The 12,079-nt window shown below is 40.2% G+C and overlaps 2 protein-coding genes across 12 annotated transcripts in view; one reads left to right on the forward strand and one right to left on the reverse strand.

Moving 5' to 3' along the window:
• Window positions 1-6,888, forward strand: part of LOC119484867 (proto-oncogene vav-like) — a 37,938-nt gene extending 31,050 nt beyond the window's left edge. For 7 of the 11 annotated variants that reach the window (XM_037764021.1, XM_037764020.1, XM_037764022.1 and 4 more), the window contains 9 exons: window positions 581-617; window positions 816-952; window positions 2,380-2,445; window positions 3,199-3,230; window positions 4,399-4,509; window positions 4,880-4,967; window positions 5,099-5,240; window positions 6,420-6,571; window positions 6,665-6,888. In XM_037764021.1, the coding sequence (XP_037619949.1) occupies window positions 581-617; window positions 816-952; window positions 2,380-2,445; window positions 3,199-3,230; window positions 4,399-4,509; window positions 4,880-4,967; window positions 5,099-5,240; window positions 6,420-6,571; window positions 6,665-6,718 (819 nt within the window). In that variant the 3' untranslated portion in view covers window positions 6,719-6,888. The remainder of the gene's footprint in view (window positions 1-580; window positions 618-815; window positions 953-2,379; window positions 2,446-3,198; window positions 3,231-4,398; window positions 4,510-4,879; window positions 4,968-5,098; window positions 5,241-6,419; window positions 6,572-6,664) is intronic. The other 4 variants (XM_037764024.1, XM_037764023.1, XM_037764025.1 and 1 more) reach the window with 4 other exon arrangements.
• Window positions 6,889-7,642: 754 nt separating this feature from the next.
• On the reverse strand, window positions 7,643-11,184 carry ubl5 (ubiquitin like 5). Its single transcript, XM_037765031.1, has 5 exons — window positions 11,059-11,184; window positions 10,633-10,697; window positions 9,589-9,672; window positions 9,465-9,502; window positions 7,643-8,211 (listed from the first exon to the last, which is right to left on the reverse strand). Exons 2-5 carry the CDS (start codon window positions 10,686-10,688, stop codon window positions 8,168-8,170), a joined length of 222 nt encoding a protein of 73 aa, XP_037620959.1. The 5' UTR covers window positions 10,689-10,697; window positions 11,059-11,184; the 3' UTR covers window positions 7,643-8,167.
• Between the last annotated feature and the right edge of the window lie 895 nt (window positions 11,185-12,079).

Raw genomic sequence — 12,079 nt, forward strand, 5'->3', positions numbered from 1 at the left:
TATTTTTGGTTTTTGCTAGAACATGTTAACATGCTTTCAAAAAATGCTTTACTTTTCTCATACCGGCTGTGTTGCAGCACCTCTTTTAACCCTCTGTCTGAAACGCTCTGTTTGAACTCCTGCCCCCCCCTCCCGAAAAGCCCAGTGTGCTCTGATTGGTCAGCTGGCCCACTCGGTTTTGATTGGTCAACTGAACCAAACTCTTTGGATTCCGCTCCAGCGCCGCTCTAACTAGCTTTGTTTGAGGGCATGCCGAAGTAGCCGCTAGGCAGGTATTATGCAAATGTGTTACTTGGTGACATCACCATGTTACGGAGGAAAAGGCGGGACTTCAAGCGAGGCGTTTCAGGCAGTTCAGGAGCAGTGTTTCTGTGGGGGAGAGTAACTCCCTTTGGCGTGGACTTTGGGCTTTGTAACTTGGCAGACATTTTACATGCACAAAAAACTATTAAAAGCACACTAAAGGAAAGGTGAAAAGTACAAAAGCATAATAAGTCATCTTTAACTTAGATATAAAGATATAAATAGATCAAACTTGAGGCACGATTTATCAACTTTTTTTTGTCTTGTGTTCCTTAAGCAGAAAACACAGAGGTCCTGCGGACATTCCAGCATTGGTAAGACATAATGTGTTTAAACAGCACATTTTTTTACTTTGAAAAGTCTTAAACAAAACATTAGAGCCCTTCAGTGTCATGTTTACTCTCCAAGACAACCTCCGAAATGTTCAAGAGTAAATTAAATATTTGATGGAGTCAAAGTTCTGGCATCAGATCTCAACGTCTCCTCTTCCTCCTCCTCACTCTCTGTCTCAGGATTTCCTAAGATGGAGGTGTGTCAAGAGTATTATGGCTTGCCGCCGCCCCCCGTTGGCTTCGGCCAACCACTTCACCTCTCTAAAGGTGACATCATTGAGCTGAGCCGGGCCGATGTTGACCTGCCATGGTGGGAGGTAGCGTTAAAAAACAAATACAAGCGTATACACTCTGGGGGGGGGGGCACACATTGTTGTGTTGTCTTTTCAAGCCTTGCTTCCTGTGGTTAATGCGTAGGTGTGAGATGCTTTTGTGTCTTTCAGTCTCTTTTGTCATTTTCCTCTCTGTATCGCGTTCCACTTCCTCCCTCGTGCCCAACCAGCACACCTCCTGTGTGTGAGTGATTCAGTTAAAAGGTTTTGATATGGAAAATAAATCAAAACACATGGCTGAATTCCATTTAGCTGCTTCGGTTTCAGGTTCCTGTATTGTTGATGTTGGCTCACTGTTATGCTGTCATGGTTTACAGGGACACTTAAATATAACAGAGCCATCGTTAATGTTATTAGGAGCACTTGTGCTTTTCTTACTATGACAAGTCTGCTGTTAAAAAGACCGATCAGATGACATTTACCTTGTTGCAGATCATTTTTCCAAAAGTAAACTATAGTTTGTAGGCTGATGTGTGAATTTTGTACTACTTCGCATAGCATAGTTGCATGATAAAGCAGTTTAGATTTTGTTTACTTGCTGTTGTACTCAAGTGTTTTTGTCACTAGTCAATATTTGAGATTTGTTCAACATCTTTGGATTAAAAAAAATACGAGGAAGTGTCTTCCTGTTCAGCAGCTGCTCAAATCTTGAATGTTGAATTTTCCTTCACAAGTACAATTCCAGCTTTCACTGCCTTTAACTATATTACGACATACAAGCAACTAACGAAAGTAACTAAAAGTTATTTGATTCATTTAGCTCTTGCTGTGTGCAAGTTTAATTTTAAATGAACACAAATAAACACAAATAGAGGGGAAAAAGAGATTTTTCTTTATTTAAATCTTAGATTTGCTCTCTTTTGTTCTAGTAAAAGGGCTAATGCATGCAATCTGGTTTTGTACTTTATTCTGGCATACTGTTTCAAGCTTTGCAAGACTGTAGAACCTAATTCCAAGGTGCACGGAGATGGGAAAAAGTCTGAAGAGGTCAAAACACTTATAGTATATAGAACAACTTCACTGTAATACCAACGCCTTTTGGCTTAAGCCTTCATCAGGGTCATCAGACAACACATTATAATGCTGTTAAATGCTGTTTGTAATGTGTTTCATGATGAAGGCCTCAAACCGAACTGCATTGGTCTTACTTTAAAGCTGTTCTATGTACTCGTAGTACATAGAACAGCTTTGCAACGCTTTGCAAGACTTCCTCTGTAATCCCTTCTTACACATTTGGTATGAATTGCTTCAGATCAATATCAACTGCATATGAGTCATTTATTTTAGGGTGGTGGTTTGTTTATAAGTTACTTATTCGTGTCGATCTGATGATTCATTTGTATGTTGCAATGACTGCTTGGTCCACCCTGTCCATCCATGTGATTTGCTGTTGTTTTGTGTGTGTCACTCAGGGAAGGAACCTGACTGTTGGTCAAATGGGATGGTTCCCCTGCCAAAAAGTTCAGCCCTACATCACTGTGAGTACGATCCACCAGCCAACATGAGATCCTAAACAACAAACACTCACCAAGAAACTGAAATTCCATAAAAACTTAAAAAAGCAAAAATACCTGAGCACAAAAAAACAACCAAATGACAGACATTCAGTTAAAGGGGACATATCATGCTCATTTTGAGGTTCATACTTTTATTTTGGGTTTCTACTAGAACATGTTTAAATGCTTTAATATTCAAAAACACATTATTTTCTCATACTGTCTGTCTAAATATACCTGTATTCACCCTCTGTCTGAAACGCTCCGTTTTAGCGCCTGTCTCTTTAAGATCCTCTCCCGAAAAAGCCCAGTCTGCTCTGATTGGCTTGTGAGAAAAATATGGTGCACCTTTGTAATGGTAGTTCTCAAGCTGTGGGCTAAATATTCTAATGAGCCTACATGTGACATAGGAAGGGGAGCCAAATCTGAATGGCTTGTTGAATCACATGTTTTCTGATCTAGACAGCCCACAAAGAACTGACTGGGTTGTTTTATTTCACAGTTTGTAGATTGGTAGACACTCCAGATACCTAAATGTATGAGCACAAGCACTGAACAAGTTGGTTTTTCATGGTATGTCCCCTTTAAGTCCAACGGTATGTGTCTGCTTGCACGTTGGCTACCATTTCATGAACTGAAACCAACATTAGCAGTATAGGAAGCGAAGAACAGTTACCACTATGACCACAGACCTTGTTTTACATCTAACCTCTGTGCGTTCTCACCCTTTCCCAGAGGCAGACCCCTGACCTGTCTGGCTTCAACTGGTGAGTATCAACAGGAACTAGGTTACATCACCAAACCCCTGGTAACCTCGTAGCTTTATTTCTTCCTGTATTGCAGCGAACTGCAACAGGCACCACAGAGCTGATACAGAAAAACACCAACAGCCACAAAAACAGAGCCAGATACTGAAATGTGCTGATGTAACCTTTAGTTATTCGTCACTTATCTCCGTGATACCCATGATCATTTTCACAGGAAATAATCTGCTCATAATTCAACAAAATTGCTTGTTTTACGCAAACTTACTACAGCTATTACATTCATTATTTGAGTTAATTGTACAGTTTATCAGTTATTCTGTACTGTTATTGTTATGCATTGAATATAATATGAAATATCCATAAAATATGCCACTTAAAAGGTGCCACTCTCAGGGGTTGTCAGTTTAGTCCCTGATAGAAAAGGGGTTCCTTTAGGAAAAATGTTGGGAACCTCTGGTCTAGATGACTCAAACTGCTGCAAATAACAATGAATAAAATCTGAAACAGCTTGTGAAAACACTGGTATTGTCCTTAAAGTCACCATGTACAGGATTTTAAATGAGGAACTTTGGTGCCACCTGGTGGTAACATCAAATATGACACTGTTGAATGAAACAAAAACACAAAGTAACCCCACTGACTGCACCAAACTTCACCCACATCATTTTTCTACAAACAAAAACGTACATCATCAGTCATTTCAAAGACGAGGCAGTCACATAAAATAAAAATAAATACCACTTTGCTGGCACTTTAGTTTACATTCCCCTATTGAGCATTTGTAATCAGTAAATAAACATGTAATAAATTGTTTATTGCAACACTATATCATAGTTGTAAGCAGATATAAGTGTTTGTTATTTGTATAACTCCTCCTGTGGGCACCCTTAAGTGGAGGCTGGTGTTTAAACAGCTAATGAATGACAACACATTAAAATACAGTTGTGATAATATAGAATGTCTTTATATTATAATGTATAACTGTTGAAAAATACTGTACATTAATAAGCACTTACAGATATCCTTATAGCTGCATACAAGTACATTATAGGCTGTTATAAACTACTTATTACTGTGTTACTTTCAAACTTTTATTGAAACAAGACACTTTGACATTTTAGAGTCCAGCTTTAAGCAAATAATAATCTGATTCTCAATGTGCTTGAAGGTTCGCAGGGAACATGGACAGAACCGCTGCCAAGAACCTGTTGATGCCCCGGTCTGATGGGACGTTCCTCGTGCGGCAGAAAGATGGAGGAGAGTTTGCTATCAGCATCAAGTAAGCCTTTGCAGGTTTATCAGTAAAGAGAGTTTTATCAGGAGGAATGTTAAATTTCTTTTCTGTTGACAGATTGAAGATGGCCTTTCAGTAAATACTGATTTGGTCATTTACAGGTCAAAAGATGGCCAGATATCCTGATTAAAACGGGGCCAAATTTGGTTAAAAAGTTAGTTTTTTTTAGATGCCATGGTCACCATTAGCCATTCATCTTTGCAGAAGTTGAAAAGTCTGTTTTCCTTCTTTTGAGAGGTGCAGCGACACCATTCATCTATCAGACACACTGACCTTTCCCTCTCATGTTATTTATCTCAGTTGACTTCCTTTAATGTTATCTCTTTTATCTGTAACCCTCTTTTTGCTCTGCCAGGTTCAACATGGACATCAGACACATTAAGATCACGTCCACCGAAGGCCTGTACCGCATCAATGAGAAGAAAGCGTTCAAGGGTTTAATCGTAAGTTTCACAAACCTCATCTGGCTAAAATATGATGACACTGACCAGAAGAAATCAGTAACCTTATTTCCTCATGTCAAAACCACATCCAACATCTGTTTCACATGTTACTGTTGTTCTTCCTGTGTCAGGAGATGATTCAGTTTTACCAGCAGAACTCTTTGAAGGAATACTTCAAGGATGTGGACACCACGCTGTGTACGCCGTACAAACAACCAGAGCAAAGCAACTCGCCTAACAACACGCCAAACTCCACACCAAACACAACACCAGGTACAGTACATTCCTGTCACTTCACACACTTCTACCTATTATGATCACGTTAAAGGAATAGTTAGACAATTTGGTAAAAAGAGAGGCGAAGTCTCGCCCCTTCCAGTGGACCCCATGGGACCTTACTTCGGAATAAATATGAACGGTAGTCAACGGCGAGAGACAAATATTTTTTTGAACTGTTTGAATTGTGCCATGAATCACACATATGATGTTTGTCAATTTAATAGATACTTTTGCAAGTCAAGAAAGTCACAGTTTGTCATAAAACTGTTCTAGTATAAGACTGTGAAAATACATGATAGAGAACTCCAGGGATGACATATTTTTGTAGGTCAACCAGGAAGTTAGCGTCGCCCTGGTTCCCTCGACAAAAAGCTAAAGGGATTTTTCCATCGGGTGTTTAGATTATTGCAGAAAATAAGCTCTATGGCAAACAGACATTTATGATACTTAAACATTTTGTTCAGCAAGATAATCTCCACAAATGAACACCACTTTTAGGCTTTTTGAAACGTGAATAGAATCGGCAGAAGTAAAAAGCTAACGTTAGGCTATAAACGAACTACACCACGGTCGCATGAGCGCAAGTATACACAACGAGGCTGCAAAGGCGGACGAGTCGGCGTGATGACGTTTAGTAGTCTCATTTAGCTACTTGTTAGCAACTGCCTTTTTTAAGACACATTAAGGCTTCAAAATTCACTAGAGGGATATTTACTGACGTATTTTATATCGTAGAACAAAACGTTAAAATCTCTTCAGCTTGTGTTAACCACAGACCTTATTTCAGACATCTAACTAAAAACCCATTGACTTCCAGACGAGGGATACTAAATGATACTACGACAAACTGCAACTTTCTTGACTTGCGAAATTATGTTTTAAATTGACAAACATCATGTGTGTGATTCATGGTGCAATTCAAACAGGATCAAAAAAATATTTGTCTCTCGCTGTTGACTACCGTTCATATTTTTTCCGAAATAAGGTCCCACGGGGTCCACCGAAAGGGGAGGGACTTCGCCTCTCTATACACCGATTCCCTTTCTTGCCGAGAGTCAGATGAGAAGTGTTGCTCATCAAACTCTCGACAAGAAAGAGAATAAGGTAATTTCCCAAAATATCCGACTATTCTTTGAAGCTTATCCGTGTTGCCACGTTGGCCCTGTCTGACAGGAGGCAGTCTGAGGAGTTTAGGCGTAGTGAGGGCCAGGTACGCCTTCTCAGCCAGGGACCGCTCAGAGCTGTCGCTGCAGGAAGGAGACACCATCAAGATCCTCTCCAAGAAAGGTCACAGCGGTTGGTGGAAAGGAGAGGTGTACGGCCGGGTGAGGGATTTGCAAAGATGAAAAAAAATTAAAAAACAACATTTATAGTTTGTGAAGCGTCTTGTCTTATCCGCACTGCTCCTGCGTTTCCAGGTGGGGTTATTTCCAGCCAACTATGTGGAGGAGGACTACTCTGACTACTGCTGACGTGGCTCCAGAGGAGACGTGAAGACCTGTACTGTATGTTTGGAGGTCTATGTGATACCTGGTTTCCATCGATTGCATTAACCCATATGCACGAGTGTGGCTGTGTGGATGTGAGAGAGATCTGATGACTGTCTAGTGATGTGAATAAAACTTTTGTCCAGCTGACCCGATGAACGTCTGGTTCATGTATGTAACAAAGCGTGCACTTGAACTTTACACCCACATGTGATTGTTGAACATCTCACTTCAAAACAATGGGCTGCTAGGACAACCTCCACTGTTCTGGGAGGGATTTCCACAACATTTGGGGATCTGGCTGCAGGGATTTGCTCCCATTCAGGTTGTCACTGATGTTGGGTGATGAGGCCTGGCTTGCAGTTGGTGTTCCAATTCATCCCAAAGGTGCTGGATGCGGTTGAGGTCGAGGGAGAACCGTTTCTTTATGGACCAGGGACTTTTTAGCTGTAAAATTAGAAAGTTTGCTCCGGCTGGTGGGCGGTGCTTGGTATTTCCTCAACTGATCTCAACATGGCGACCGGGTCACAAACTTTCTCATTTTACAGCTAAACAGAACACTACAAGATGATTCTGAAAACATTTGAGGAGAGAAATAGGCATTACAGTAACAGAATACTGATTTATATTTGATCAGCGCTGCCTAAATGACCGTTTGATCGGAGTTTGTGAGTGATTGACAGCTGCTCAGAGACGGCAGGCTCCAGCTCGGTTCTGACTGGTTGTTTTCCTCCGGTCTGTGAAATCTTGCAGATGCCGTTAGGAGCACCCGAGGACAGTGGAAGATTTAGATTACCTTATTATTATTTTCCCTTAGATTACCATATCAAACTATTCTATCATTGATCATATCTCCCAGACATTTAGAGAGGTCACAGTTAAGATTACAGGACAACAACGACAAGCACACAGCCTTGTGAGTAGGTAAATATCTGCTTTATTTCCAAAATATCAAAACAAAAACTGTAGAACAACAACAACAACATGTCTTTCACACAATTAGTGGGGGAAAAAAATAAAAAATCATATGCTAAAACTGAGATCTATGTCTGTGTGTTTTCTGCTCCTTCTCTCTTTTAGTTGTGTCGTCTGATCATGGTGGTTTCCTGCGAACGATCCCATCTGTGTATGTGTGTGTGTGTGTGTGTGTGTGTGTGTGTGTGTGTGTGTAACCAAGAACAATGGAAAGGAGGCTGGGTCACGCGTCATCAACGCGTCATATCTTCGGGGCTATAACACATGCGCAGTGAAATCTGGTCTGCACTCACTGAAATTGAGCCAATCGCAACGCACGACCGCAGCTTCAGTTACACTGCGAATGTGTTATACCCCAAGACCCATGTCCGCCCGTGACCAAGCCTCCTTTCCATAGGCCTTGTGTGTAACGAGGAAGAAGGTCATCTGTGTGGCATTAACTTTTGGTCCTCCTCTGGTCTACTGGTAGTACAGCTCCAGGTTCATCCCATCATGGATTTCATCTGCAGAGGTCGTGGTTAAGTACAACAGATCAAGATGAAATAGTTCTGCTTGGTACAAATTTACTACCAATAATATGATGAGCATCAGAAAAATGCTCCTTCTGTTTTCATGTGGGAAAAAAATACCTTCTTTACTCATCTTTAAGTATAAAGATAATTTAGGACATTATTTTGATGTTATTTAAAATCAACATGATCTCCAAAAGTAATTCAAAAATGCAACTGCAAGTATATTACAAGGGTCAGTTCATCCAAATCAGTGGTAGATAAGTAGATACTACTAGTGCAAATAGTTTGGGACTTTTTACCCAAAGGTGTTAAGTTCCTTTCGACCTTTGCCTCCAGCCCAATACAAGAAAAGGTACACAGAATTTCAGATTATTGATAATCTGAATCTCACTAATTGTTGGGATTTGATTAGGGATGCACGATGTCTCCTAGGCTGATTTGTCATCTGCTGGTAAATTAGAAAATTGTTATTGTTCCAAAAAGTGCGATTTCAGCCGATAATTACTTCTAATAATGTGGAGGCTTTTCTTACAGTAACTGCAGTTCTTCGGTGGCTGTGAATGAACACTGCAAGTGTAATAATGTCATAGACAAATTTTAATTAACAGCATTACTGCCCGTTATGAATTTGAGAAAAAGATAAACACAATGTCAGAAAAAACGTCACTTTTTCTTATGCTAAATACAATTTGTTTACAAAATGTGCATTAAAATGTTAAGAAACTGGTAAATCTAAAAAGTAGGGTTGTCAAAGTTAATGCGATAATGCGTTAACGCAAATTTGATTTAATGTCACTAATTTCTTTAATGCAACTTGCGTTTTTTTAGGTTGTAGCGGGTTCAGTTTTAAAGAGTGAAGATACTGGTATCATATGAAACTGGAAAATCTAAAGAATCCACTGGTACCAACTATGTCATACTAGCTTGTTGCAAAGGAGGTTAAATAACACTCCAAACTTATGCTAAATTTTGGCGAGGAAAAACTAGCTTGGTCATTTTCAAAGGGGTCCCTTGACCTCTGACCTCAAGATATGTGAATGAAAATGGGTTCTATGGGTACCCACGAGTCTCCCCTTTACAGACATGCCCACTTTATGATAATCACATGCAGTTTGGGGCAAGTCATAGTCAAGTCAGCACACTGACACACTGACAGCTGTTGTTGCCTATTGGGCTGCAGTTTGTCATGTTATGATTTGAGAGATTTGTGAGAGAGCAGCTAGAAATATTGTTTAAAAGGATACAGTCACCCAGAGACACGTGGTCCTTGAATATGGTATACCTGCAGGAACAGAGGATGAACATTTAGCTGCTAATAGGAGACACAGAAACACTTGTTATGGTCAGTAATCCAGACGAGCAACTTACCATTTCTTTAATACAATCTTGTCAAATCGTGTTCCTGTCTGGGCAGCAATGAGCTTCTTTAGATCTCCAATGGTGTCCTCAGAGCTGAAACGTGTCGGTTAAGGAAATAGCAGCGTGATGACACAGAAAATTCAGAAAGGAGGACGGTCTGCAGGACAGATAATAATGCACACAGTGCACTTTAGACTAAATTACCCTGCACTATACTCATTTTTAAGTCTCTTCTGCACTATATTCACTTTTTTAATAGTCCTGTATCACAGCTGTTACCCTGCACTATATTACATTTTAACAATTTTCTTCATCTCCTTGTATTTTTATATCTGGTATATTTTTTTGTACTTTGTACTTTGCACTACTAACATTTTTACTAACATGTTTTGCACTATGGAACTGTGATGCTGGAAACTTGAATTTCCCTCGGGATCAATAAAGTTACTATCTATCTATCTATCTATCTATCTATCTATCATGCATATACATTATTACATTCCTGTTTACATTACATTTCATTCATTTTGCAATTACTGTACACCTGTCTACCACTAATATAACCTGTAGTATTTTATATGTATATGTTATATTGCATCCGGATATTTTAACTTCTGCACTATTTTATGTCAGAGTCTGATTTTTTTTCTTGTATTTTTACCTTTTTATACTGGACACTTTCAAAAAAACACCTCAAGCACCACCTGTTCATCAAGGCCTATGATCTTCCTACACATCACTCTTTTAATTACTTAGCTATAGTTTCTCCTCTGTGTTATTTATTAGTAGGATTTTGTGTGCCCCCTTTGTAAAGCATCCTTTGGTTTCTGAAAGGCGCTATATAAGTCCAATTTATTATTATTATTATTATTATTGTATGAGTATTGTTGGAGTGAGCCTGAGATGCAAGGACTGCTTCTCTGTAATTGTTGTGCTTAATAACAATAAATAACCTGAACCTCATCAACTCCACGTTTGGCCCAGCTATTACACACACACGTGTGTCAGGACTCATTATTCAGGATGAATCTCCACAGTTTCTCTGAAGGATACTTGCACTTGACCCGGACTTTCTTGCCCAGGCGATCATTGCAAACCACCTCGATCATCTTCAGTCTGTCAGCAGGAAGGAAGGCAGTGAAGAGTTAGTTATCATGCTGAAGCATGTGAGTGCTGAGTCGCTTTAAACCTATCCAACACATGATTTAGGACAATGATACTCGTGTGTGTATAGTAGTTAAAAGCTATAACCAGACTGGTTCATTCACAGCGTGCCAGGAGAGAAACAGAAACAGATCAATGAGTTTAAATCAGCCAGGTGTTGTTTTGATGTGAGCTAACATCAGCTAGCTGAAGCTCACAACACCATCAACATGTTATACAGTATTGTTACAAAGCACACAAGTAAAGATAGTCTTGAAGATGTCGAGCATTGTGTTACATCTACAATAACTATGTGTTAAATGTGACATATCCCACCTGGAAAGATTCACAACAGAATAAGAGATATCTCGATGAGGTGCTGTAAGAACGAGCTCCGACCGTAAAGCGTAGTGATGTGTCGGTTCAGAACGAGTCGGTTCATTGAGCCGGCTCTTTTAAGTGAACGATAAGAGCCGGTTCATTTAGCCGGCTCTTTTAAGTGAACGATAAGAGCCGGCTCCCGTCAGAGAGACATTTTTTTTTGTTTTTTTTTATTAAATCAAGGCAGAATGATAGGATGATCTTCTCCGCGGCACTGGCACTCCATGCACTGACTGTGACTGAATGTTGTATTATGACGTCCGTGCGACCAATCAGGTGATGACAGACATACCATGGATCATACCATCAAGCAGAGAGGGGCGAAGGTGCGCGGCATGCTGACGGTCTACAGCAACGGTGCCCAAACTTTTCCCTTGGAGGGCCAAAACTGGAACTCAATGGAAGGCCACGGGCCAGAATTAAACACCTATTGTATTGTATTGTTAAGATGCAAAATGGTACAAGGATCCCAAGTTCCCATGTATACTGCATTAAAAAAACTGCATGCTTTCCCCAAAACTGCATAGGATTATTATAAAGTGGGCATGTCTGTAAAGGGGAGACTCGTAGGTATCCATAGAACCCATTTTCAGTCACACATCTTGAGGTCAGAGGTCAAGGGACACCTTGACAAATGGCCATGCCAGTTTTTCCCCACCAAAATTTAGCCCAACTTTAGAGTGACATGGTACGTGTCCACAGGGGCGTTTTTTATCGCGAGGGGACGCGACGCTTGGTGGGCTGTCACTAGACACAAGGCTGTTCCCACCTGATTGGACGAATGCTTTCCCGCCATGGGTTGCTGCTCTCAGCTTTCAAACCGGAAACAGTATGGAGGCTCGTTTGGAAACTTTCTTCTCTTATTTCACGAAAATAGTGCACCGAAATGTGTTTCTGAAAACATTTGAGGCGAGAAATAAGCCACGCAGTTGCTGAATCTGTCTTTATTTTGGATCAACAACGTTTATTTTAAAAG

Source organism: Sebastes umbrosus, chromosome 3 (genome assembly GCF_015220745.1).
Source record: "Sebastes umbrosus isolate fSebUmb1 chromosome 3, fSebUmb1.pri, whole genome shotgun sequence".
NCBI classification, from domain to species: domain Eukaryota; kingdom Metazoa; phylum Chordata; class Actinopteri; order Perciformes; family Sebastidae; genus Sebastes; species Sebastes umbrosus.